At 62.6% G+C, this 23,629-nt stretch overlaps 4 protein-coding genes across 6 annotated transcripts; 3 read left to right on the top strand and 1 right to left on the bottom strand.

Moving 5' to 3' along the window:
* On the top strand, window positions 1–6,795 carry MATK (megakaryocyte-associated tyrosine kinase). The gene is made up of 14 exons (XM_032306144.1): window positions 1–540; window positions 1,032–1,098; window positions 1,279–1,338; window positions 1,689–1,802; window positions 1,919–2,034; window positions 2,138–2,357; window positions 2,915–3,008; window positions 4,242–4,307; window positions 5,040–5,139; window positions 5,229–5,313; window positions 5,402–5,475; window positions 5,579–5,774; window positions 6,169–6,255; window positions 6,349–6,795. The coding sequence occupies exons 2-14, from the start codon at window positions 1,075–1,077 to the stop codon at window positions 6,586–6,588; spliced, it is 1,476 nt and encodes a 491-aa protein (XP_032162035.1). The 5' UTR covers window positions 1–540; window positions 1,032–1,074; the 3' UTR covers window positions 6,589–6,795.
* Window positions 6,796–8,545: 1,750 nt separating this feature from the next.
* Window positions 8,546–12,237, top strand: RAX2 (retina and anterior neural fold homeobox 2). Of its 2 annotated transcripts, XM_032306159.1 has the most exons (3): window positions 8,546–9,799; window positions 10,208–10,441; window positions 11,154–12,237. In XM_032306159.1, the coding sequence occupies exons 2-3, from the start codon at window positions 10,226–10,228 to the stop codon at window positions 11,490–11,492; spliced, it is 555 nt and encodes a 184-aa protein (XP_032162050.1). In that variant the 5' UTR covers window positions 8,546–9,799; window positions 10,208–10,225; the 3' UTR covers window positions 11,493–12,237. The 2 variants fall into 2 exon arrangements, with proteins under 2 accessions (XP_032162050.1, XP_032162041.1); XM_032306150.1 differs by having other exon boundaries at window positions 8,546–10,441.
* Window positions 12,238–12,339: 102 nt separating this feature from the next.
* On the bottom strand, window positions 12,340–15,809 carry MRPL54 (mitochondrial ribosomal protein L54). Its single transcript, XM_032306175.1, has 4 exons — window positions 15,696–15,809; window positions 15,258–15,532; window positions 14,463–14,628; window positions 12,340–13,853 (listed from the first exon to the last, which is right to left on the bottom strand). Exons 2-4 carry the CDS (start codon window positions 15,373–15,375, stop codon window positions 13,721–13,723), a joined length of 417 nt encoding a protein of 138 aa, XP_032162066.1. The 5' UTR covers window positions 15,376–15,532; window positions 15,696–15,809; the 3' UTR covers window positions 12,340–13,720.
* A 36-nt stretch (window positions 15,810–15,845) lies between these two features.
* Window positions 15,846–23,610, top strand: APBA3 (amyloid beta precursor protein binding family A member 3). Of its 2 annotated transcripts, XM_032306142.1 has the most exons (11): window positions 15,872–16,289; window positions 16,933–17,532; window positions 17,621–17,660; window positions 20,633–20,778; window positions 20,922–21,008; window positions 21,097–21,258; window positions 21,711–21,887; window positions 21,969–22,181; window positions 22,805–22,924; window positions 23,033–23,173; window positions 23,268–23,610. In XM_032306142.1, the coding sequence occupies exons 2-11, from the start codon at window positions 16,960–16,962 to the stop codon at window positions 23,337–23,339; spliced, it is 1,731 nt and encodes a 576-aa protein (XP_032162033.1). In that variant the 5' UTR covers window positions 15,872–16,289; window positions 16,933–16,959; the 3' UTR covers window positions 23,340–23,610. The 2 variants fall into 2 exon arrangements, with proteins under 2 accessions (XP_032162034.1, XP_032162033.1); XM_032306143.1 differs by lacking the exons at window positions 23,033–23,173; window positions 23,268–23,610 and having other exon boundaries at window positions 15,846–16,289; window positions 22,674–22,893.
* The last annotated feature ends 19 nt before the right edge of the window (window positions 23,611–23,629 follow it).

Raw genomic sequence — 23,629 nt, 5'->3', positions numbered from 1 at the left:
GGGGAACCCCGAGGGCTCCGGGGGCGTCCCGGGCGTGCGGTGGAGAGGCCGGTGTGAGCGCGAGAGTGCGCGTCTGGCGTGCGCGGCGGGTACGCGGCTGGGGTAGCGGATGGTTAGAGGCGATCGGGCGCAGGGTGGGGGTGTTTTTCTGGGCGCGAGTGTGCGCGTCTGCAAGCTCCCGGGTGTGTGTATGCGCGCGTCCACGTGGAGGGATGTTCGCGTGTGGCCGAGATGCGTGTGCGCGGCCCTGCGTGTAGCTCTGCGTGCGGGGGTGGCCCAGTGGCCGGCGCCCCGCGGCTCCGTGCCCAGGTGTTCAAGTGTGGGTCTCTGTGTGCGCTGGGGGGGTGGGGGACAGGTACACACATTTCTGGATGTCTGAGAGTCTGCCCGTGTGTACACATGTGTAGAAGTGTACACACCTGTCTCTAGGTGAACGTGCTTTTGCTTGCATACCCGCGTGCCTGTGGGTACCTGTGTCCACCTGTGTCCAAGCCCCATGTGTTTCTGTGTGTGCTCGTGTGTACATGCATCAGTATGCGTGTGAGTACACATGGGGCTGGGGGTTTATGGGGGTAATACTGGAGGGTCAGAGGCTCATCCCCCTCGGCCGTCCCCACTGCCCAGCCGCTGGCTGTAGGGTCCAAGGAGAAGGAAGTGGGTGGACAAGCCCCTTCTCCAGCAGCAGTAAGAGACCGCTTGTCTGTTGTAGGTTGGTGTTGGGACTGGGGGGCATCAGAGAGTCTCTGCGGCTGGCCAGAGGAGCCCAGTAGGGCTGCATGCCCCCTCCCCCATGCCCTTCCGGCCCCACCCTAGGTTCAGAGATACTTGGGAATGACCTTGAATCACCTTCTGTTTCCTCGCCCTGCCCCTGCCCACTTATCAGAAAAGAGGAAGAGCCAAGCTCAATTAGGTGGCACCCGGTCCCCACCCACTGTGTGGCCACTGGGGCCTGAGCCAGCAGGCACTTCTCCCCTCCCCACCCTATGGCCAGTCACTCTGGGCCCACCTTATGGCCCCGTTGCCCTTTCGGGACAATGGCGGGGCCGGACTCTATGGTTTCCTTGCTGATGTTCCATGGCCGTGACTGAAGGAACTCCTGTGGGTAAAGACCACCTCCCCAGAGAGGCTTTGGGGAGCCACCGCCTGGAGCCCCCGATGGGGATGCCCTCCCGCCCTTGCCTCCCCCTGGCCTGGGCAGGAAGTGGTTAGTTAGTAATGGCCCTGGGCCCCAGTCTGCCTCAGATTGGGGCTCTCCAGCTGCTCTCTGCCCGCCCCCAGGTGAGCCCCCGCTTCCTCCGTGCCTGGCGTCCGGCATTCATCTCAGCCAGGATGCCAACGGTGAGTACCCCCAACCCAGGCGCTGGGGTTCCGGGCCATGCTCCACCAGGCCCACAGCCGCGGGACCTCATTCCCATGTTGGGGGGTGGGGGCTGTTCTCTGGGACTCAGGCCCCTTCAGCCAGTGCTGCACACTTTTTCACTGTCACCTGATGCTACCTTTCTGTCACCTTTTCTTCCTGACCTTCTGGTTTGGGACCCGGGGTTTTTGAGTGAGATTTCTGCCCTGGCTGCTCCCTCTGGATTCTGTCTCTGCCCTGCTGTCTTTTGCCCAATTTCTACTTCTTTCCCTCCCTGGGCCTCTCCTTCATGCCCCTTGGTCCCTCCCCCACCCCTTCCCCCACCTCTCAGAGGCGCTGGGCCCCAGGCACCCAATGCATCACCAAGTGTGAGCACACGCGCCCCAAGCCGGGAGAGCTGGCCTTCCGCAAGGGCGACGTGGTCACCATCCTGGAGGCCTGCGAGGTGAGTGGTGACTGGAGGGCCTGGGCGCGGGCGGTGGGGTGAGTCTCTGCCGGGACCCGGCCCCCCCATGCCCCCATGCCCCCAGCCCCGACTCCTGCCTGGCTCCCTCCCTGCAGAGCAAGAGCTGGTACCGCGCCAAGCACCACGCCAGCGGGCAGGAGGGCCTGCTGGCGGCGGGGGCGCTACGGGAGCGAGAGGCCCTGTCGGCTGACCCCAAGCTCAGCCTCATGCCGTGAGTCTGGGGACGGCCCGGGGTGGGTCTGGGGACCGCCCGGGATGGGCGGCAGGAGGGCTGGGGCGGCCTGGCCCCAGCGTGCCCTCCCACCCGGCCGCAGGTGGTTCCACGGGAAGATCTCGGGCCACGAGGCCGTGCAGCAGCTGCAGCCGCCCGAGGACGGGCTCTTCCTGGTGCGCGAGTCGGCGCGGCACCCCGGCGACTACGTGCTGTGCGTCAGCTTCGGCCGCGACGTCATCCACTACCGCGTGCTGCACCGCGACGGTCACCTGACCATCGACGAGGCCGTGTGCTTCTGCAACCTCATGGACATGGTGGAGGTGTGGCCGCCGCAGGCCCCGCCCCCTTCCGGCCCCGGGACCCCGCCCCTTCGCCCGGCCCCAGAGCCGCACGGTCTGCACGGTGGAGGCGGAGGGACCCGCACCCTGCAAGCCCCTCCGCCCGATTCCGGCAACTGCTGGGCCCAGGACACGCAAAGCTGCCTGCTCAGTCCCAGTGCGGGAAGGAGCGGCTGTTCCCCGCAGACCATCAGCCCTGCATCTGGTCTGGGTCTCCGGGTCCACCTCTAGGGAGGATCTGGGGTGCGTCCTCTGGGCACCCCTAGGAACCTCCCTGTCGACATTAATCCACAGACCACCGCCCCACCTTCCCCAGGATCCTCCTGTTTCCTAGCTTGGATCCTTTCCGTTCCCATGGAAACCAGTCCAACTCCCCGGGTGGGAAGCGAAGCCGTTCTCCCTGGCTCCTGCCCGCCCCACTCAGAGAGCCCCCGCTGGGGAGGGCACAGAAGGCAGGGGTTCCCTGCCAACACCCCCCGCACCCCCCCGTGGAGGGGGGCCAGGCTCACCGCTGCCTCTGCCCCAACCCCACCCCGCAGCACTACAGCAAGGACAAGGGGGCCATCTGCACCAAGCTGGTGAAACCCAAGAGGAAGCAGGGCACCAAGTCGGCAGAGGAGGAGCTGGCCAAAGGTAGGGCCCTCCCCTTCCCAGGGGGCCCACGGCCAAGGCCATGTTGCATGAGCATGTTGCTGTGCCGGCACTGTGAGCGAAAGACCTGGGGCAGCCCTCAGGTCAGGCAAGGGCACCCACAGACGCCCACCAGCCCACAAAGAGCGAATTCCCACCCCTGCTGCTGCTTCTGTGTCCCCATCATCCGCCCTGTCGCCTGGGCCAAAGACCTGAACCCCAGCCCCAGCCTGGCCTTAGACCGTCCCACCAGACCACCTCTTCCATGGGACCCCTGCCTCTGGGCCCCCAGAAGTGACTTTCTACCATGAAAGTCCACCCACGTCGCTCTCCTGCCTTCCAGAACCTTCCCTGTGGCTGAACCATCTTTCTCCGTTCATCTACAAACCCTTCCTCTTTGCTTGCCTCCTGGTTTTCCTCTCTGGCCTCTCTGCTATGGTGCTTTCTGTTCCCTCCACCTGAAGTGCTCCCCTACCCCCCAATAATGAGATCTTCGATGCTCAAGGCCCTGAGCAATGCCCCCTCCCAAGGCCACTCCTAAACCTGATGATGGTGTCTGTCTCTCCCAGGGAAATCTGGATGATTCGGGGATGGCCTCAAGGGGAGGCTGGTGTCCCTGTCCTTGGCCATGACTAAGGGCTCGTGATTTGGAGGGGGGGCTTTGGGGAGGAAGGGGAAGGGGACTAAAAACCTACTAGAGGAGAGAGGACAGGACACAGGCATGTTTGAGACAGGGAGTCAGGGAGGCTGGACCCCAGACCGGAAGATTCTAGAAGATTCTGGAAACGTTGCCAGAAGATTCCAGAAGATTTACTGGTCCCCGTGTCTCTCGTATTTTTTTGGTGTGTATCCTGGGTGGCCAGAGGTACAGGATTTTAAAGGGAAGAGCCTCTGGATATTTGGAGGGGCACAGTGTTCAGGTAGAAGTGAGAAGGGCAGCCCTAAAGGGTTTGTCAACATCTCCCCCTGGACCTGATGGGGCATTCCTGGAGAGCAAGCCTGGGGTCCACCCCCCCCCCCCAATAACCCCTTTCCTCAGGTCATCCTGGGGCAGACAGGCTCTGCTGCTTTCCAGCACTTGACTACAGGGCTGGGAGTGGGGGGGGGGGGCTCAGGCTGTTGCTGGGAGTAGCTGTATGTGTGCCCTGGCTGGGACGCAGCCGGGGACCCCACCCGGCTTCTCGCCAGGTGGGGCCCATTCCCCCGTGACCCCGTCCCCCCCGCCCCCCCCCACAGCTGGCTGGTTACTGAACCTGCAGCATTTGACGCTGGGCGCACGGATTGGAGAGGGTGAGTTTGGAGGTAAGTGGAGGCCTCGGTCAGAGGCTGAAGGGGGGAGGGGGGCGTGTTCAGGTTTAGGAATCACGGGGGGGGGGGGTGAAGTAATTCTTCCCTGGGTTAGCATCTGCTCTGTGAGGGGCTGAGGTCAGCCCCGGGAGGCGCTCGGCAGTGGTGCGTGATGCCTTCACCCCTCCAGGCCCTGTGCTTGGACGCCCCTCCTGGGAGCTGTTCCCCTGGAAGGCTCTGGGGCTTACTGAGGTCAGGGGTCGGCTTCCCTTCTCTGTAAAGGGCCCTAGTGCACCTGTTCCAGGCGTTTCGGGCCAGACAGTCTGAGTCCGTGTTCAGCTCCGCCTTTGCGGCAGGGAAGCAGCCGCAGACACAGGTAGATGAACGGGCAGGGCCGTGTACCAATAAAACTTTATTTGCGGCCTGACACGGGAGCGCCGTGTCATTTTCCTTTGTTGCAAAGTAGTATTCTTTCAATTTTTTTCCCCAAACATTTAGGACACTAAAAGCCACCAGAACTTAGGGGCCCTAACCGACTGAGCCGCCCAGGCGTCCCTGAACTTGGGGGCCTGGCAGAAGCGGGGTGCCCTCTGACAGGATAGGATTTGGCCCCCGAGCGGCACATGCTTCGTGCTTGTCTCCGATCAGCTTGTGGGCGTGAAGGGTTTCGGGGCGTGGGGCCCCGCAGCGGAGTTGGGGCGCGTGGGGTCGGGGTGGGTGGGCATTCCTACGCCCGTTCTCCCGCAGCGGTCCTGCAGGGCGAGTACCTGGGCCAGAAGGTGGCCGTGAAGAATATCAAGTGTGATGTGACCGCCCAGGCCTTCCTGGACGAGACGGCAGTGATGACGTGAGGCGGGGGCGGGGCGTCGTGGGGGCGGGGCGTCGTGGGGGCGGGGTCTCGGCCGAGCCCTCACGCCCACCTGCCGGCCCCCCCAGGAAGATGCAGCATAAGAACCTGGTGCGTCTGCTGGGCGTTATCCTGCACCAGGGGCTCTACATCGTCATGGAGCACGTGAGCAAGGTGGGGGTGAGGCCTGAGGTGCCCTCGGGGCCTGGGGGGGGCCGCCGAGCAGCCTCGAGCCCCCCAGGCCCATCTCCCTCCCCCGCAGGGCAACCTGGTGAACTTTCTGCGCACACGGGGCCGGGCCCTCGTGAGCACCCCCCAGCTCCTCCAGTTTTCCTTGTGAGTGGGGCTCCCGGGGCAGGGTGGAGTAGGGGGGCCTCCAAGGTCAAGGGGACACTGAGGCTCGGAGCCACCCCCGCCTCGGGCTCCGCCCCCTCCTCAGGCACGTGGCCGAGGGCATGGAGTACCTGGAGAGCAAGAAGCTGGTGCACCGAGATCTTGCCGCCCGCAACATCCTCATTTCCGAGGACCTGGTGGCCAAGGTCAGCGACTTCGGCCTGGCCAAAGCTGAGCGGAAGGGGCTGGACGCAAGCCGGCTGCCCGTCAAGTGGACGGCGCCAGAGGCTCTCAAACACGGGGTGAGCCCCCCACCGCCCCTGGGACCCTCAAAGCCCTGGTCCCCCTGCTCTGTGACCCTGGGCACAGCTCTCATTTGCTCTGGACGTCTCTTAAGGGAATGGCTCTGCCAGCCCAGTGAGCACTTGACCCACGGTCGTCCCCTTTTAGCTTACATTTGGCCTCTCCCTTGTGTGAACCCCTCTGGGCCCAGGTTTCCCCATTTCTGAAACAGACAGGCTCTGTCCTGGGCTCGAGAATACCAAGGACCCCTCCCTGCACTGGGTCTGAGTCCCACTTGGCTCAGGGAGGCTCAGAGGGAGTCTGTTGGGAGGAGACCAGAGAGTGAAGGTGAGCCCAGGAGGACTTCCTGGAGGAAGCTGGGGCCCCTCCTCACCCTGATCCTGGGCCCCACAGAAGTTCTCCAGCAAGTCGGATGTCTGGAGTTTCGGGGTGCTTCTGTGGGAGGTGTTCTCATACGGCCGGGCTCCATACCCCAAGATGGTGAGTGGGGCCTGGGGGGAGGCTCTGGGCTCCTTGCGGGTCTGACGACTGTGGCCCTGACCCCAGCCACGCCGTTGTGCCCTCTGCCCACAGTCGCTGAAGGAGGTGTCTGAGGCCGTGGAGAAGGGGTACCGCATGGAGCCCCCCGAGGGCTGTCCGGGCCCCATCCATGCCCTCATGGGCAGCTGCTGGGAGGCTGAGCCTGCCCGCCGGCCGCCCTTCCGGAAACTGGCAGAGAAGCTGGCCCGGGAACTGCGCAGCGCGGGCGCCTCAGCCCCAGTGGGGGCCCAGGACGCGGACAGTTGTCCCTTGCCCCGAGGCCAGGAGCCCTGACACTGCCCACTGGGGCCTCGGGCCCCAGAGGAGAGAGTGAAGGGCACGGGGTGGGGGCACGGCCAGGCCTGAAGAGGGTCAGGACCGGTGAGTGGCCCGTCTGGCTCACAGCAGGGGCAGGCACCCACAGGGGACTCCAGGCAGCCCGTGGGCACTGCGGACCGGGGAGGCGAGGGTCAGCCCTCCATAAAGACTGCTTTCCAAGGACGGCCGGTGTCTGAGTCTCTCTGCGGCCCTTGGCGTCCTGCACCCATGGGACCCCCTGCCACCATCGCTCAGCCTGGGTCCCTCCGCCTGCCCGGTGTCTACCCACTGAGGGCCCTGCCCAGCCGGGATTTTGCAGCCACCGCAGGGACACAGGTCTCCAGGGATGGAGCCCAGAGACCCCCCAGGCCCGTATCACGACCACCCCCGCGGACCTACTTAGGACCATGATTCCTGCTGTGGTACCCCCACAGCCACCGTATTGGGGTGATGCCTCCACCACCTCTGCCTCAGCCCTTGCCCCTCAGGGTGGGCAAGCGGGAGCCCGGGAGGGTCTCACCCCGTGGTGCTTCCAGACCAGTGACTCCGGGGGAGACTGGCTGCCAAGTGTGGCCCTGCCCCTGTGTCCACACCCCACGCAGAATTTGGGACTCGGGCTTGGACCCCCAGGTTCTGAGCCTTGTGGCCCTGACCTGTGGTGACCAACCATCCGACCTGAGAGCATTTCCAGAATGAGGGGGACATTAGTGCTACACGTTAGTGCATCTGGTGAGCGGGGTAGGGGGTCCCCCAGCCTGGGCTCCAGCAGCCCCTCTATGAGCAGGCGTCTTTTTGGAGTGGCAGCGGGGATCTGAAGGCTCACACCGGCCAAGGGCTCTGCGCGCACAGGCTCAGTTACTGCTGTGACTGACCGTCACCCCCAGCTCAACTGGTGTTTCTATCCAGTGAAGCTTCTAGGATGCCTCGAGGAGTCTCTGGCCAGGCTGGGGTGGTTCTCACCCCAGAAACCCCCGAAGCTAGGGCTGGGGAGGGATGGCCAGACCACGGCACACCTTCCCCCTTTGGCTGGTCCACCTCCAGCTGAGGCTCGGGGACTTTCACAAGGTCACACTGAACGCCTGTGGTGCCCCCCAGAAGCCTTCCCCACCCATTGGCCTCAGTTTCCCCACCAGCACCTGAAGGGGCTTCGGGATTCTTCCTGGGGGAGAGACAAGGAAGGGAGGCCAGTGGGGCTGAGCGTGGCCTGACCACGCGATCCCGCTGGAGGGGTCGCGTGGCCCCGCCCCGCCCCGCCCCTAATCCTGTCCTCTAAGCTGACGCAGCGTCTGCACCTTCAGCCCAGGCCGCTAAGCCACCAAAGCCCCAGCGCCCAAGGCCCAGATCCCTCTTGCAGCCTCTTAACCCACCCGGGGCCAATTAGCTAATTGGGGCCTGAGAACAGAGCAGCTCGTTAGTAATGAAGCAATTACAGACTTAGGGACCCCCCTGCCCCCGCCTCCTACTGCAGGCCTCGTGTCCCCCGCTCCAGAGCCTGGAGCCCACCTCAGGGCTCCAGACAGGGCAGCTGGGCTCACAGGGCCCCGGGGAGCCTTGGGAAGCACCAGCCAGGCCTCCCGCCTGGGCTGAGGGCGGCTGGGGCCCCCTGCCCGACTTCCCCCACTGCTGGGCGCTGAGGCCCGACCCCCCCTTCCTGGCCCTCAGCAGGAGCCACAGCTGGTTCCTCATCCAAGGCCCTTAGTGCGCGCAGGTGGACCCACTCCTCCGGGGCCTGGCGCCCCGTTCTCGGGGGTGCCCACAAGCCTGTCTCTCCTTCCCGCGGCCCCCCCAGAGCCAACACCCAGGCAGGGCCCTGTCTTCCTTGCATTGCTTCCTGGTCCGCACCGGGCCTGGGCCTCCCGCCGCCCTCCGCGGAGACAGTCTCCCTTCTGTCCTCCACGTCTCTGAACCCATCAGACACTCTCTTGGCCTCACCTTAACCCCCCAACCCCCGGTTCCCCTCCTCTTGGGCACCAGGCTCTTTGGGTGGGCGGGGGACGGGGTGGGCAAGCCAGCCTCAGGACCTTCCCCTGGGACCGGCTCTGGCTCTTGGGCCACTGCCTCTGGGACAATCGTGTCATCCCCTGTCCCCAAAATGGGGGCCTGGGTATCCCCAGTGCCTCCCTGTTCCCCAGCTTTCTCCCGGAGGGCTGATCCTCTGTCCCTCTCCCCCATGTCCGTCCCCAGAGCCCTTGCCCTGACCGGGCCTCCAGCCGTCTCCCGGCCTCCCATTTGCCCACAATGGATGCGTCCATCCGGATGCCTCCCGCCCTGCTCCACAACGGTCCGTGGTTCCCTGGTGACCTCGCCTTCATGCAGAGCTGTGTCTCGCTTCTCAGCCTTGGCCTCCACCCCCCATTCGGCTGACTTTCTCTAAAAGAGCAACCCCCCCTCTGTTCCCCCTCCCTCCCCTGCTGGGGTTTTCTCACTGGCCTCGGAAGCACCTGACATGCTCTGTCTTCTTTGCGGATTGTCTGTCTCCCCTACTGGCATGTCAGCTCCAAGATGTGTTCTGTTCACTGCTATGAACAGTACCCAGGATACAGTAAGTGCTCAGTAGCATTCACTGAATGAATGAAGAGTGAACTTCTATTCATTCCTCAAAACCCAGCGCAAATGCCCCCTACTCCCTGGCCAGCTTGGCGTCTGGGGGAGCCAACTGGAATGGCCTTCCCCTGTCAGGACCTTGGCTTCCCCCACCCCTGTCACCACCTGTGTGTCTGAGAGGAAATTTCTGTGGCCCCAGCTGATAAACATAGTAGTGGTGGCCACTGAGCACCTGCTGTGTGCCCGTCGCTGTGCAATGCTCTCTACTTGGCTTCCCTCCTTGCCCCGTGAGAGCCCCATCAGGTAAGTCCTGGTGTCACCCTTCTACAGCTAGGGAAACTGAGGCCCCGAGAAGGGGAGGCCCTTGCTGGTGTCCTGTGAGGGGAAGTGGACCCAGGCCCGTGGCCACCCCACACACACACCAGCCTTCCTCCCCGTGCCCGCCCTCTGCAGCCCAGAGCAGCCAGTGCCCGGGCGGGAGGGGCCGCCTCAATTAATCACCTCGCGCTAATCTTCCCCTCGCTGGACCCCAGCCTGCTCCCCGCCCCATCGGGCAGGGCCAGGCCAGCAGCAGACGGGGTGCTGGGCCCGCTGGGGCCGGAGCTGCGTGGATACTGGGGCCGTCGCGGGGCTGCTGGGGGCGGTGAGTACAGGGCAGGTGGGCACAGTGGCAGCTGGAGGTCCAGAGAGGCCCCACCCCGGGACGGAGGACAGTGCGGCAGCCTCCCAGCCTCCTGTCTTCCTGGGGGTCCCAGGCTCACAGAGGGATGGACAGACAGACCGACCAAAGCTGAGCTGTAGGTCGATGGAGGCCGTCGGGGAGGGCTCAGGCGGGGAAGCGGGACTAGAGGTGGAAGGACAGACGCACGGAGAGCAGACGGACAGACGGACAGCAAGAGCATCCCGAGGGCCAGGGGGGCGGGGAGGCGGAAGGAAGGTGCATCTCCCCCTCCCGCCCCGGCCCAGCGGATGCCGGGGGCTCCCCTGCGCTCCCCGGCCGGCAGTCCCTGCTGCTGTCTCACCGCCTTCCGTCCTGCTGCCGCCCGGCCAGGTGGGGCGAGGAGAAGCCATGTTCCTGAGCCCCGGCGAGGGGCCGGCGGCGGAGGGCGGGGGGCCGGGCCCGGGCGAGGAGGCCCCCAAGAAGAAGCACCGGAGGAACCGCACGACCTTCACCACGTACCAGCTGCACCAGCTGGAGAGGGCCTTCGAGGCCTCCCACTACCCAGACGTTTACAGCCGCGAGGAGCTGGCGGCCAAGGTGCACCTGCCCGAGGTGCGCGTGCAGGTGAGGGCGGCCACGGGCCGGGGAGGGGGCCAGAGCCGCACTGGGACCCTCCCCGTGTGTAGGCGTGAGATCTCGAAGCTGGGAAGGCTCCCCAGAGGAGGGGAAGTGGGACTGGAACCTTAGCGTTTGAGTAGGAGTTTCCCAGTTAGAAAGGAGAAAAGGCTGGGGTGTCTGGCTGGCTCGGCTGCTAGAGCACGTGACTCCTGATCTCAAGGTTGTGAGTTAGAGCCCCACACTGGGTGTAGAGATTACGTTAAAATAAAATAGAAAGAAAGGAGAACGGGTGATGTCTAGGCATCCAGGAGTGCGCGCTGAGCTGTGGGACAGGTTGCACGGGGGGTACTTGCCGCTGGTGCAGAGCCGGTGGCCGCGGAGGCTGAGCGCGGCTGAGGGCGAGCGCCTCGTGAAGGGTGTCCACTGCCGAGCTGAGCGGCTTGGACCCGGTGCCCGGGGCCAAGAGAGGCTGCGGAGCCTGAGGGGCTCAGCGGAGTGGCGAGGAGGGCTTAGCTTCGGAAGACTTGGGGCTGATTTGGTGGGGGGCTTGGGGGACCCTTCGAGACAGGTAACGGTATGTTGGCACTGCAGGTGGGAGTCAGGCCAGACGGCAGGCAGAACCCTGCAGAGCTGGGAGCCCCGAAGGCCACAGCGGGGTGGGGAAGAGAGGGCTGGCTCCTCCTCGCGGGTCCTCAACTGGTCCTCTCGCTACCTCCAGGTGTGGTTCCAGAACCGCCGGGCTAAGTGGCGCCGCCAGGAGCGTCTGGAGTCAGGCTCCGGGGCTGTGGCAGCCCCAAGGCTCCCCGAGGCCCCAGGACTGCCGTTTGCCCGCCCCCCAGCCATGCCACTGCCCCTGGAGCCCTGGCTGGGCCCCGGGCCCCCGGCCGTTCCAGGCCTCCCGCGCCTCCTGGGCCCAGGCCCGGGGCTGCAGTCACCCTTTGGGCCCCATGCCTTTGGTCCAGCCTTCACGGAGGGCTTCCCCCTGGAGGAGGCATCCTTGCGGCTGCTGGCCAAGGAGCACGCACAGGTTCTGGACAGGGCTTGGCCCCCAGCCTGAGTGGGGCCCACCCAGCCCTGTCTTCTCCGCCTGTCCGTGGCCACCCGTGCTGGAGCCCCCACCCCCAGCCGGCCCTGCGGGGAGACGGGCACCGTCTCAGGAACAAGATGGCCTGACCCCAGGCCTCGGTCTCCCCGTCCGCCAGACTGGCGTGGGGTGCACGGTGAGGCTCTGGGAAGCGAGGCCATGGCGAGCCGCACTCCTGCACCCGCGTCCCCTGCCCGCGCTCGCCCTTCACAGCTGAGCCCCAGCCCTTGGGCCTCCTGCCCGCAGAGAAACGCCCGCTTTCACTCCGTGCGCCCACCGGGGCCCGTCGCTTCACCCCTCACACGGCTGCTCTGTGGGGGAGGAAACCGAGGCCCAGAGAGACCAGGCTTGCCGACCAGCCTTCCCAGAACTCAGATGGACCCCAGGACAAGGAGGCCGCGGAGGGCAAGGAACAGGGTGCGACCAGGCTTGGGACTGGCCTAGTGTCCGCACGACAGGGGACCTCCCCATCGGACGCGGCAGCCGGGGTCAGGACAGAGGGGAGGGGCTAAGGGCAGAAGCTGCAGGCGACCAGCACCCTGTGCAAGCTCGGTCCGTGAAGGGACCACAGGCGCACTGCTGGGTCCCCACGCCAGCACATACCCGCTGGGGTTCGAGCGGGTCTGCTCAGCTCAGCTCAGCTCACTTGGCATCTCATACAGGAGTCCCATGGCCGCGTGTTCTTTACGTTGTGGCAGCTGGGCCGCTCACCCGTCCGCCCGCCATGCAGTGCAGACACGCTGGCGAACAGATGAAAACCCCTGCCCTGGCGGAGCCCCGCCGGAGACGAGCAGCACACCCGAATAAACACACGTACGCGAAGCGCCCGCTGGCTTTAAGTGCTGAGGGAAAGCAAGACAGGAGGCAATCGAGTGTGGGGCAGGACTGAAGTTTAACAGGGCGGTCGTGGGCCTCTTGGAGGGGACATCGGAGAACTGGAGGAGGTAAAAGAGCGAGCCATGGGGACACCTGCGGGAAGAGCCACCCAGGCAGAGGGAATGGCATGTCCAAACGCCCTGGGGCAGGACTGGGCCCAGTGAAGGGGAGGAACCACCAGGAGGTCCCTGGGGCTGATCAATGAGCGAGGCGCGGGCAGTGAGGTGATAGGAGGCAGGTCTGGTCAGGCCTTGTGGCCATTACAACTGTTTCTACCCTGAGAGTCCCGGAGCTCCCCAGGCGGGAGGGTTGGGACCTGCTCTGGATGGGCCACCAGGGAGGGCAGGTAATCTGCTTGGCGCAGTCCTCCTAAGCGGATGAGGGCTCTGGGTTTCCTGGGAGGAGGCAGAATTAGCCCCCAGCCCTGCCCGCCCCGCTAGACAAGACAGCACAGAGGGGCCTGGAGGGCCCTGGTCCAGCCCCCCAGGTGGTACCCGCATCGTGCCACTCCACCCCTGCAATCACACACCCTCTCCGACCCGGCCCTGGAGCCCCTGCCCCTAGTCAGGCAGGACAGAAGTGGGGCCGCTGGGAGCTGGTTCTCACTCAGGCTGTGGGTCAGGTTCATGGGCCCAATGCAAAACTCCCGATGCACTTCCTGGTGGGGTGGGCGCGGGAGAGGTTGAGCCCTGGGCACGAGTGAGGTAACAGGAAGACGGTGGGTAGACCTAGGTCCCGGGGCTCAAATGGCCAAGGCAGAGAACACGTGACCTTAGTAGGAAGGAGAAGTCGTCCCGTCCCTCTGGCTGGGCTTGCCAAACCAGGTAGGGGGTGTCAGCCAGGAGTCCTGGAGCTACCCCCGTCCAGGAACTACCCACCGGGGCGACAAGGACCCAGAGCCAGAGGGAGCGGGCCATCGGGATACCGGAGCCCCCGAGCCCAGCACACCGGGAGAGCCCGCCCCAGATGCGTCAGTCCCTCTCCCACAGTCGCAGAGTTGGGAACAGCGTTGAATCCCCTACAACTGAGAGGCGTGTCTAGAAAAGCCTCCCCCCTGGAGCCACAGGCCTGAGGCACCACCTCATCCCCCGGTCCCCGGGCCTGCCACCCTGCCCACCCGCCCTAGACAGCGCCCTGATCCAGCCTTGCTGTGGGGACCAAATAGGCACCAGCTCAGGGGGCTCCTCTGTCCTCAGAAAACCCCGTTTTCTCCAGGAAGATAAAGTCTCCCGTGGAGGCCAGGTGGAGAAGCCAAGGCGTGCCGCAGGGTCCTCCTCCGGGGCCTGGCGAGGTCCCAGCACTCCGGCCGGCCGGCCGCTGGCCCACTAGAACTTCCGGTTCTTGCTCAGGCGGTTGTGACGCCAGATGTTGTGTTTCCGCAGCAGCCGCCAGTACTCCCGGGTCTCGGGGTCCAGCTCCTCCAGCTTCTTGGGGGGGCCCACGTTCATCTGGAACAGCCTGCCGTAGCATGGGCAGGAATCAGGCAAGGCACAGCCCCAGAGGGCCCCCCACCCGGGGCGCTGTGGGCAGAGGTGGCAGCAGCCTGGGCCCTGAAGCCCAGCCACATGGTGGTGGTGGTGGCCTCCCGGGGCATGACCTCCCCACCCTGAGCTGGGGATGCCCTGAGTCTTCTGCCTCCTGGTCACTGTCTGTAATGTCCGCGGGGAACACCTCCCCACCCATTCACTCAAAATTTCTGAACTGTCCCTAAGCTTTAGGGATCAGCACAGTCAATGGCTTCTATGTCCTGCTACTGGTCCTAGGACAAGAGCAAAGTCTTCCCTGCATCCCCCCGGGCCCTGCGAGGGCCGAGATCCATCACCTCCCCGCCTCATCTCCCTCTATGCTCCGCCTTCACTTCCTGCTGTTCTAACAAACTGGGTGCAGTCCTGCCCCAGGGCCTTTGCACTGACTATACCCTCCACCTTTAAAGCTCCTTCCACCCACTGGGGTCTTGAGTCCTGCCTCCCTCCCCCAGGGAGGCCCCACGGAAACCTCAGATTTGATCAGCCAGACCCTCTTCACCCCCTCACGCGCTCTCTGGGCTCTCCAGCCTGGCTCACTCACCACTCAGGGTACTCTGAGTCTGGCTTCAGGACCACGTCCTGGCCCTCTTTGTAGATGTTGACACCCATGGCATGGGTGGTGAGTCGGACAGGGTCTGTGCACACGTCTGGGTCCTTCAGGGCCTCACTGGCCACACCGCCTTTGCCGCCTTTGCCCCCCTTCATGACTGCGGGGTGGGAGAGTCATTTCTGCCAGCGGCGGCCGCGGGAGGCCGGCCTTCCCTTCTGCCCCTCTTACCGCTGGTGCCCCCCACCCCGACTAGACCGTCTGCTGCACCCAAGACGATTTAAAGTGGGACATGGCCTGCATCGAACACTGACGCTTGCAGCGACCGATCACTGCTCTCCAGCTCTGTTCCTCTCCCAGAGAAGGGGTGGCACGCGTCCTGAAGCCCCAACCCCTCGTCAGCTCCCTCCTCCCAACACAGAGCAGGCCAGGCCATACCCGGGAGGTTTTGCCTTTGTTTCAAGCGCCTAATGCTCAGATGGGCCCCAGTCGTCCTCAAACTTCCAGTGGCGATTTGCTCAAGATCACACAGTGCCGTTAAGGCCACAAACAAGACTGGGACCCAAGTTCATGACAACCCCACCCCCCAAGCAAGAAAAACACCCCGCACCTGCGCAGTTGAGAGCAAGCCCTTCCCAGGAATCTCACACTGCGCCTGCGCACATCGCTCAGCGCCTGCCTCTGCGCTTGCGCAATGATTCTAGGAAGCCCCTCCCAACCCAGCGCCTGCGCACTATTTCCCCAGTGTCCCAAACTTCTCTCTTCTGGGTCCCTCTCAACCCAGCTCACCCGGTCTCTTGGCATAGCCCCGTATGAGGAGTCTTCCAGGCTCGGCAGGCACCGGGAGCTCCAGGGTGCGCCAGCAGGTCCAGGTCCACGTAGCCCCAATGAGGCGTCTGGCCGCCATGACGTATGCTGACTGCCGGCACGTGCACTTTTCCGGGAGACGACAGCAGGCAAGGGGTGCTTGGGAGTTGTAGGCTCCTACAGATTTCTGGGAAATGTAGTATTCCAGTCTTGGGCGTCCACGGTGCCTTCTTTAATCTTTTCTAGATACCCTGTTACTGTTCAGAGGGGACTTTAAAATTAAAAAAGTATTTCATTTACCTATTGCCCTTCTTCCGTTATCACTTTAAGGTCATGCTTTATACATTCCCGATTCTATTTAACGGGCCATTACTGAAAGCCTAAAAGGAGCTAATACCTAAGACTCATTATATTCCAGACCTTTTGCCAAATCCGTTCCCAGCGCGATCTCCTTTAGTCTTCACAAGTAGGAGGTAGGTACTATTATTAGCTTCAGCTTCGGGGACGGAAAGTTATACCAGGACGTGCCCTCCGCCTCCCAACTGGGAGCGAAACCGGAAGTCCGTCTACAGTAGGGTCCCTGCGCTGCTTCCGGTGTCTCTAGGGTCGAAAGAGACCGCCTCTCGCTTTAATACTTCCCGGTCCCATTTCTTTCCATCTGCCATCCGTTGGAATAATGCCCACAGCCGTCCATGGCAGGCAGTGATCACTAACCCCAATTTGTAATTGAAGAAACGGGTCCAGAGGGCAGCCCGACTTCCGCTCTGCGTGAAGAGGCCCGGGATTCGAACCCTTGGTTCCGGCACCCAGGGCTCCCGCGCGGTGAGGCTGGCTGGGCGAACTACATTTCCCAGCAGGCTCCGCACACGCGCGCAAGCCCAGTGGGTGCGAGCGCTGCCGGGACAGACCTGGCGGCGCCGGGACCGGGAATCCGGGAGCGGCGGCCGCTGGAGGACTGTTCGGCTGGGGACAATCTGGGGGGCCTCGAAGTCCGAGGCCATCTCGGTTTAGGAAGTGAGTGCCTCGGTGGGCAGAGCGGGGTCTGGAGGCGGCGGCTGGGGAAGGGGGTCTGAAATCTTGAGGCTGGGGTCCGCGAGGGGACTGGGGGCTTCATTCGTAGCTTTAGGTGGATTTACGTTTTCAGGCAGGATTCTGAGGTCCGGGTCAGAGTCCGGGGTTGGTCTTGAGCGTGGCCTTGGAGGTTTTGAGACTAGGCTCCGCTTTCTGGCGTTTTGGATCTCTACTGTTGAGTCTGGGGTCCTGGATCTAGTCTTAGGCTGAGGTCCTGAGTGCGAGGTGTCGGGGACCTGCACCCAGCGCGTTTGTGTAGTCAGGCTGAGTCTCCAGCCTGGGTTACAGGTCGCGCTAGGGGAGACTTGGAAGAACCAAGTCTGGGGGAACAGGGTCCACGGTTTGGGAGAGGCCTGGGCTGACAGGTCCAGGGGCGTACTCCCAGGTTCCGAGCCTAGGAAGCCACTCTCTTACCACTGCCTATTTGGCATCTGGATTTCCTTAGCCGTAAATTGGAGACCATAGCGGACCCGTCCTTGCAGGGTATGATGGGGGCTAGATTCTGTGTTCTACACGGACAGCACCCACCTGGAGCCTGACACCATGCTGGCACTCGGTTAGTCTTATCTTCGAATCTCTCTTGCAGATGCTGGCCTGAGCCTGGGGTCCAGGCATGGAATTCTTGACAGCTTCCCAGTCTCCCGCGGGCCCTCCAGCTATGGACTTGGAGGAGCCCAGGGACACACTTTCACCCTCTCAGGACCTACCCCCCCGCTGCCAGTGGGACCCGGTGCCGAGACGCTCCGGCAGCCTGGGACAGATGGAACTCGATGGGCCAAGTATTGAGGACCTGGTACCCCAGTTTGAGGCTCTGCCTGGTGATCTGGTGGGCTTGTCCCCGGATGGACCTCCCTGCCCTTTGCACGTAGCCACGGGCCACGGCCTGGCCTCTGGGGACATTGCTGATGGCCATGGGCTCTTGTCTGCCGAGGCCGGCCGGGACGACCTGCTGAGCCTTTTGCACTGCGAGGAATGCCCTCCTTCCCAGTCTTGTCCCAAGGAACCTCCGGACCCTGCCCCTCGCCCACTGCAGCCCCCTGAGGACCCAGACGGAGATACCAGCCCGGAATGGGCGGAGGGAGCTTCTGCCGAGCAGGGTGGCAGCAGGAGCTCCAGCAGCTCCCCAGAACCCTGGCTGGAGACGGTTCCTCTGGTTGCTCCCGAAGAACCACGTGCCAGTACCCAGGTAGAGCCTGTCCTGCCCCCCAGGGGACCTCTGCTGCCAGGAACCAAGCCAGGGCACTCAGTGCTACCCCTCTTCTATCTTCTTCCAGAGCCCCAAGACCCCGGTGCCATACCCTGCCCTCCAGGAGGGTGAGTGTCCCGCCCACCCTGGCCCCAGAGATTTAGCAATTTCAGAATCACCCCAATCAGGCTCCTCCCAAAAACGGCACAAAGCTTCCCAGTAAGGAGTTGCTTCTAGAGAGGCTCTGAGGTTGGTTGAGTAGATTCCAGATGGTGTGGGAGAGAATGGTGAGAATGTTCTAGAATGGATGGGGACAGGAGGGGCAGGCGTGGCATTCATGGCGCTGGGTTTTAGAGCAGGGGCTGGCAAATTACCGTCTATGGGTCAGATCCAACCCGCCCGTTTGGGCTTGTCTCATGAGCTAACAGGGGCTTTTATGTCTTTAAGTGGTTGGAGAAAAGCAGAGCAGCATTTCTCGATGTGTAAAAACGCTGTGCAACTCCCATTTCCGTGTCCACAAATAAAGTTTTATTGAGACACAGTCCTGCCCATTCATTTACATATTGTCTACGGTGGTTTTCATGTTACAACGGGCAGGTTGAGTAGTTGCAGTGCAGACCAACTGGCCCACAGAGACAGACTGTCTGCAGTTTGGCCCCCTGCATAGAAAGTTTGTCAATCTTGGGATGCCTGGATGGCTCAGTCGCTGAAGCGTCCAACTCTTGAGCTCAGCTCAGGTCTTGATCTCTGGGCTGTGGGTCCAAGCCCCGTGTTGGGCTCCCGGCTGGGTGTGGAGGCTCCAGGGTGTGCTTTTTAAAAAAAAAAAAAAAAAGAAAGAAAAGAAAAAAATTGTCAATCTCTGCCCTGAAAACATGGAAAGAACCAGTTCTGGGCACCTAGAATGTTCTAGGATTTCCCCCTAGACTACCTAGGGCTGCAAGTCAAAGAGCAAGTTTTATGGTTGTCGGAAGGTGAAGCTCGTTTGGACTTAGAGTTCCAAGAAGGTGCTGGAATCATGGGTGGAGCAGTGACTTACCTTGGGAGTTCCAGAACTTGGCATTTTGCCCCGTGGTTCTAGGTTTAAAAGAACCTGGGCTTGAACGTGTTCTAGAATGGTGAACAGAGCTGTCTAGACTGGGGAGTTTGGTAATCATGGAGTGAATAGAGCTTATCTGCTTACAGTTCTAGACCAGGGGGTGTTCTAGGCCTGTGGACAGGGCTGTCTGATTCCAGAGTAATCAGAAAGTTCTAGAGTCGTGCTATACAATAGAATCATAACGTGAGTGATGTGTGACTTTTTTTAAAAAATTGTATTTAGTGTGAGAGGGAGTGTGTGCATGTTAGCCGTGAGAGGGGCAGAGGCAGAGGGAAAGGAAAGTCCCAGCCAGGGGTGCCTGGGTGGCTCAGTCAGGCATCTGCCCTTGGCTCAGATCATGATCTCAGGGTCCTGGGATGGAGCCCCACGTTGGGCTCCCCACTACTCCCTTCCCCTCTGCTGCTCGCTCTGCTTGTGCTCACTCTTTCTCTCTCTCAAATAAACAAATGAAACATTAAAAAAGAAAACCCTGAGCAGACTCCTCGCTCAGTGCGGGACCCGATACAGAGCTTGACCCCATGACCCTGAGATCAGGACCCGAGCCGAAATCAAGAGTCGGATGTTCAACCAGCTGAGCCAGCCAGGTGCCCCTGTGTGTGACTTTGAATTTCCTAGTCATCTGCTTTAACAAAAATAAACATGGGGCACCTGACTGGCTTGGTCAGAGGATGTGGGACTCTTGATCTCAGAGTCATGATTTCAAGCCCCATGTTGGGTGTAGAGATTGCTTAAACAAAAAGCAAAAACTTAAAAAAAAAAAAAAATCCACCAGGAAAAGTAATAACATTTTAAGTAACTCAGGCGAGTTAAGGTGTCATTTCCCATATAATCAACATCTTAACAATTATTTTACCTTTTTTTCATACTAAATTTCCAAAATCCAGTTTGCATTTCTGAGGTGCATAATCCCTACACGTGTGTGGCCGCTAGCGTACTAGGTGGTGTGGTTCTAGAAACCCTGAGTGGACCTGTTTGTTTTTCCAGAATGCTTAGATCCCAAAAGATAGTGGGCAGAAGGGGCTTTAGATAAAATTCACTTCAGGTCATCCAAAGCTGGGGCCTTCACCTGCAGTTCTAAGCCAGAAAAGCAACCACTCCTTGTTAGGACATTCTAGAACTGGCTGGTTCTGGATTGCTCAGGAATTACGGAGCCTTGACTGCAGAGTTCCCGTGCGGTGCTGGGCTAGGTTGGTGGAATTCTAGAACTACACGCAGAGTTGCTCTTTTCTGGACTACTCATATCCTCTTAGGTTCGCTGGGGACAGCCGAGGTGTTCCGACCATTTGAAGATGTTCCAGAACCATAGGAAGAGCCAATGGCCGTGATGGCCAATGCCATTACAATTAGGAAGTTACAGAGTCATGGAGTAGGAAAATTTGGTTCTGGAGGGGTGCTGAGTTCTAGACCCTGCAGAATCCTGTGGGGTGGGACCTGTGGAAAAGCTCTGGAACCACGAGGAGCCATTTGGCGTTCTGGATAGTGTGAGAATTGTAGACATGGGGGAAGTCATCTCTTCCTGCTCTGATTGGGGAGTTCTGGAACCGTGGAGTTGCCTGCAGTCCTGGGCTGAGAAGGGAGAGTTCTCAAACAGCCGGAAAGCTGACTGGCTCTGGGTTGATTCGGGGGAATTCCTGAACCTTTGAGAGCAGTTGTCTGTGGTTTTATAAGGTTGCTGGTTTTAGAAATGGGAGTGCCTGGTTCTAGCTGGATGACAGAATTCTGGAAAGCCAGGGTGGAGGTGCCCGAGGACTCTTGAAACTGCCCCATGGACAGAGTCCGAGCTGGCTGTAGACAGACAAGAGGTCTCTAGATGTCTGGCTCCTGAAGATGAGATGGTTCTGGAACAGTGGGCGGATGCGTGTGGTTCAGGGGGGCTAAACCACGGGGTAGAACTCTGTGCTTCCAGACCCCTGAGGGAGCCGAGACCCAGGGCAGCGCCCGTGGGGTTGGACAGGCGTGGTTGGGAGCTCGCAGGGGCTGACCGTCCTCCACTGTTGCCCTCAGTCCCTGGTCCCTGTGACCACGAAGACCTCCTAGACGGTGTCATATTTGGGGCCAAATACTTGGGCTCCACCCAGCTGGTGTCTGAGCGGAACCCGCCCCCCAGCACACGCATGGCCCAGGCCCGGGAGGCGATGGACCGCGTCAAGGTGAAGCCAGGGCTGGGCAGGTGGGCTTCCCCGGGGCCAGTGGGCGGGTGGGGCGGATGGGCTGCCGGCCAGGTCCCCCGAGGCCCTCGGAGCCCAGCACAGCAGAGGCTGGGTCTTCGTAGACCTCCACCCCCCACCCACAGGCCCCCGACGGGGAGACCCAGCCCATGACGGAAGTGGACCTCTTCGTGTCCACTAAGAGGGTCAAGGTTCTGACGGCCGACTCCCAGGTATGGGGCCGGGGCCGGCTGCCGGGGTAGGGGGGCCCCGCTGAGGGCCCGCACAGCCCGCCCAGGCCCGGTGTCCCCCCGACTCCAGGAGGCCATGATGGACCATGCCCTGCAGACCATCTCCTACATCGCGGACATCGGCAGCGTGCTGGTGCTCATGGCGCGGCGGCGGCTGGCCCGGCGGCCGGCGTCGCAGGCCCCCAGCCACAAGCTCTACAAGATGCTTTGCCACGTCTTCCACTCCGAAGACGTGAGCAGCCCTGCTCCGGGCGTTCTGGTGGGGGGGTTCGCGTTGGGGGGGGAACTCGGGCTGGCTCCACCCTCTTCCAGAGCCCTCCTGGCCATGCTGTCACCACAGTGTCCTCCCACTGGTCCCCAGTGCTGGCCGCTGTCTCCCTCCCCACCCCCAAAGCCCCTGGCCCTTCCTGGAAGCCCCGGAGACTGGCGGCCGGAGACTGGCGGCCGACCCCGAACCTTCCTGGCTCCGGGCCCTTCTCCCTCCCCTCCCCTCCCCCCAGAGATTCCCCAAGACAGTGGCTGGTTTCACAGTCCCCAGAAGCCACAGGGGATCCACTGCCGCCTGGGAATCGTGCCCCCGCCACGGGGGCGGGAGGGCTCGGCCCTGAGGACGCCAGAGGGTTTGGGGGACCTGAAGGAGGTGGGTGGGGCACCCCCCAAGAGATGTCACCCATCGGCGTGCAGGCCCAGCTCATTGCTCAGGCCATCGGCCAGGCCTTCTCCGTGGCCTACAGCCAGTTCCTCTGGGAAAGCGGCCTTGACCCCAGCCAGGTGGGCGCCCAGCAGAGCCAGGCCGCGGGCCCCGGCCACCTCCACAACGGGGACCTCGACCACTTCTCCAACAGCGAGAACTGCAGGGAGGTGAGCACACGGGATGGTGGCCCCTCCCCGCCTCCCCCGGGGCAGCCCTCATGCCCCCCCACCCCGTGTCCCCCCTCCCAGGTGTGCATCGAGAAGCGCCGGGGCGAGGGCCTGGGCGTGGCCCTGGTGGAGTCGGGCTGGGGCTCCCTGCTGCCCACGGCTGTCATCGCCAACCTGCTGCACGGGGGCCCCGCTGAGCGCTCGGGGGCCCTCAGCATTGGGGACCGCCTCACCGCCATCAACGGGACCAGCCTGGTGGGGCTGCCCCTGGCCGCCTGCCAGGCCGCTGTCCGCGTGAGTCCACGCCGTGGGGTGGCCGGGGTGTCCTTCCCTGGCGCCATCTAGAAGGGGCAAGGCAGAGTGTGAGGTCCCACCCACCCCGGTGTGCTGGGGAGACAGAGCCTCCGAGAGGGGGCGCTGCTGGTCCAGGGGGACCTTGATGGTGTGGGGGCAGCATATGAACTCAGGCAGTCTAGCTGCAGGGCCAGGAGCCTTCCTCTCCGCCATGAGGCTGCCAGTGTGTTCTTGAGCCTTGACCCTTGTTGCCAGCTGGGGAAGCCGAGGCCCGGAGCTGGGGAGGACTTCCCATACCGTCCAGCATGTTACTGAGCGAGCGTGGCAGATGCTGCTAGAACCGTGCTCTTGACGGGGAAACTGAGACCGTAGATGTTCTAGAGGATATTCTAGAACCATAGGAAGAGATGGGGAGGGGAGAGGTCACCGCTTGGCCCCAAGGCCTCCTGGCTTGAGTCTGTGTTCTTAACTGCTTCTCGAGGGGTCTTCTAGAATCCAGAGCCTTGACTCCGAAGCTCCATTTCACGAGTGGATAAACTGAGGCCCTGGGGTGCTACAGTGTGCCGAGAGGCCCGACGGCACCCTGGAGTCCCCACTAGGCCAACAGCCCCCGTCCCGCGCAGGAGGTGAAGTCACAGACCTCAGTGACCCTCAACATCATCCATTGCCCGCCGGTCACCACCGCCATCATCCGCCGGCCACACGCCCGCGAGCAGCTGGGCTTCTGCGTGGAGGACGGCATCGTGAGACCCTGGCCCCAGGACGGGGAGGTTGGGGGGCGGAGTGGGGGCTGGTGGCCCCGAGCACGACCTCCTGAGCCACTATGGCACCTCTGTCCCCACGCCCTGCAGATCTGCAGTCTGCTCCGGGGCGGAATCGCAGAGCGCGGGGGTGTGCGCGTGGGGCACCGCATCATTGAGATCAACGGGCACAGCGTGGTGGCCACGCCGCACGCCCGCATCATCGAGCTGCTCACCGAGGCCCACACGGAGGTGGGCGGGCAGTGGGCGGGGCGGGGGCGGGGCCTCCTGCCCGCGCGCCGCCCCCCAGGAGTCACCACCTCCTCTCTGCCTTCCCCGCCCACAGGTCCACATCAAAACGATGCCAGCGGCCACCTACCGCCTGCTCACCGGCCAGGAGCAGCCCGTGTACTTGTGAGCAGCCACCAGCGTCCCCTCCTTCCCACCGCCGTGCCTTAGCCCCGGGGGCCCTGGGAGCCCGTCTGTGGAGACTCCAAGGCTTCTCAGTACCCTGTTGTTTTCTGACGGAAAACATTAAATGCTAAAAAAAATGGGCGAAATCTTGGCTTGAAGTCTGAGGGGTCGAGAGAAGAAAGACAAAACCAACTCTCACTCCGTGTCCTTTCCAAAAATCGCCAGACACCAGTGTTGTGAAAATACTCTATTTATTAAAAAGACTGGCAGAAGGAGGCTGGGTTCTAGGTTTTG

The sequence above is a fragment of the Mustela erminea genome, chromosome 1 (genome assembly GCF_009829155.1).
Source record: "Mustela erminea isolate mMusErm1 chromosome 1, mMusErm1.Pri, whole genome shotgun sequence".
In the NCBI taxonomy this organism is placed as follows: Eukaryota; Metazoa; Chordata; class Mammalia; order Carnivora; family Mustelidae; genus Mustela; species Mustela erminea.
The sequence above is the reverse complement of the archived record's forward strand: the minus strand, read 5'-3'. Positions and strand labels throughout refer to the sequence as shown.

What these genes read in the sequence shown, in the direction of transcription:
- RAX2 (XM_032306150.1), top strand. Translation starts at nt 9,962, where the DNA reads ATGGAGGCCGTCGGGGAGGGCTCAGGCGGGGAAGCGGGACTAGAGGTG. An exon ending in TGCCCGAGGTGCGCGTGCAG is followed by an intron (nt 10,442 to 11,153) that starts GTGAGGGCGGCC and finishes CGCTACCTCCAG; the next exon opens with GTGTGGTTCCAGAACCGCCG.
- APBA3 (XM_032306142.1), top strand. Translation starts at nt 16,960, where the DNA reads ATGGAATTCTTGACAGCTTCCCAGTCTCCCGCGGGCCCTCCAGCTATG. An exon ending in ACGTCTTCCACTCCGAAGAC is followed by an intron (nt 21,259 to 21,710) that starts GTGAGCAGCCCT and finishes ATCGGCGTGCAG; the next exon opens with GCCCAGCTCATTGCTCAGGC. An exon ending in TCTGCGTGGAGGACGGCATC is followed by an intron (nt 22,925 to 23,032) that starts GTGAGACCCTGG and finishes CACGCCCTGCAG; the next exon opens with ATCTGCAGTCTGCTCCGGGG.
- MRPL54 (XM_032306175.1), bottom strand. Translation starts at nt 15,375, where the DNA reads ATGGCGGCCAGACGCCTCATTGGGGCTACGTGGACCTGGACCTGCTGG. An exon ending in GGGCTATGCCAAGAGACCGG is followed by an intron (nt 14,629 to 15,257) that starts GTGAGCTGGGTT and finishes CCCACCCCGCAG; the next exon opens with TCATGAAGGGGGGCAAAGGC. An exon ending in GACTCAGAGTACCCTGAGTG is followed by an intron (nt 13,854 to 14,462) that starts GTGAGTGAGCCA and finishes ATGCTACGGCAG; the next exon opens with GCTGTTCCAGATGAACGTGG.
- MATK (XM_032306144.1), top strand. Translation starts at nt 1,075, where the DNA reads ATGGCCGTGACTGAAGGAACTCCT. An exon ending in CAGCTCCTCCAGTTTTCCTT is followed by an intron (nt 5,476 to 5,578) that starts GTGAGTGGGGCT and finishes CCCCCTCCTCAG; the next exon opens with GCACGTGGCCGAGGGCATGG. An exon ending in GGGCTCCATACCCCAAGATG is followed by an intron (nt 6,256 to 6,348) that starts GTGAGTGGGGCC and finishes CTCTGCCCACAG; the next exon opens with TCGCTGAAGGAGGTGTCTGA.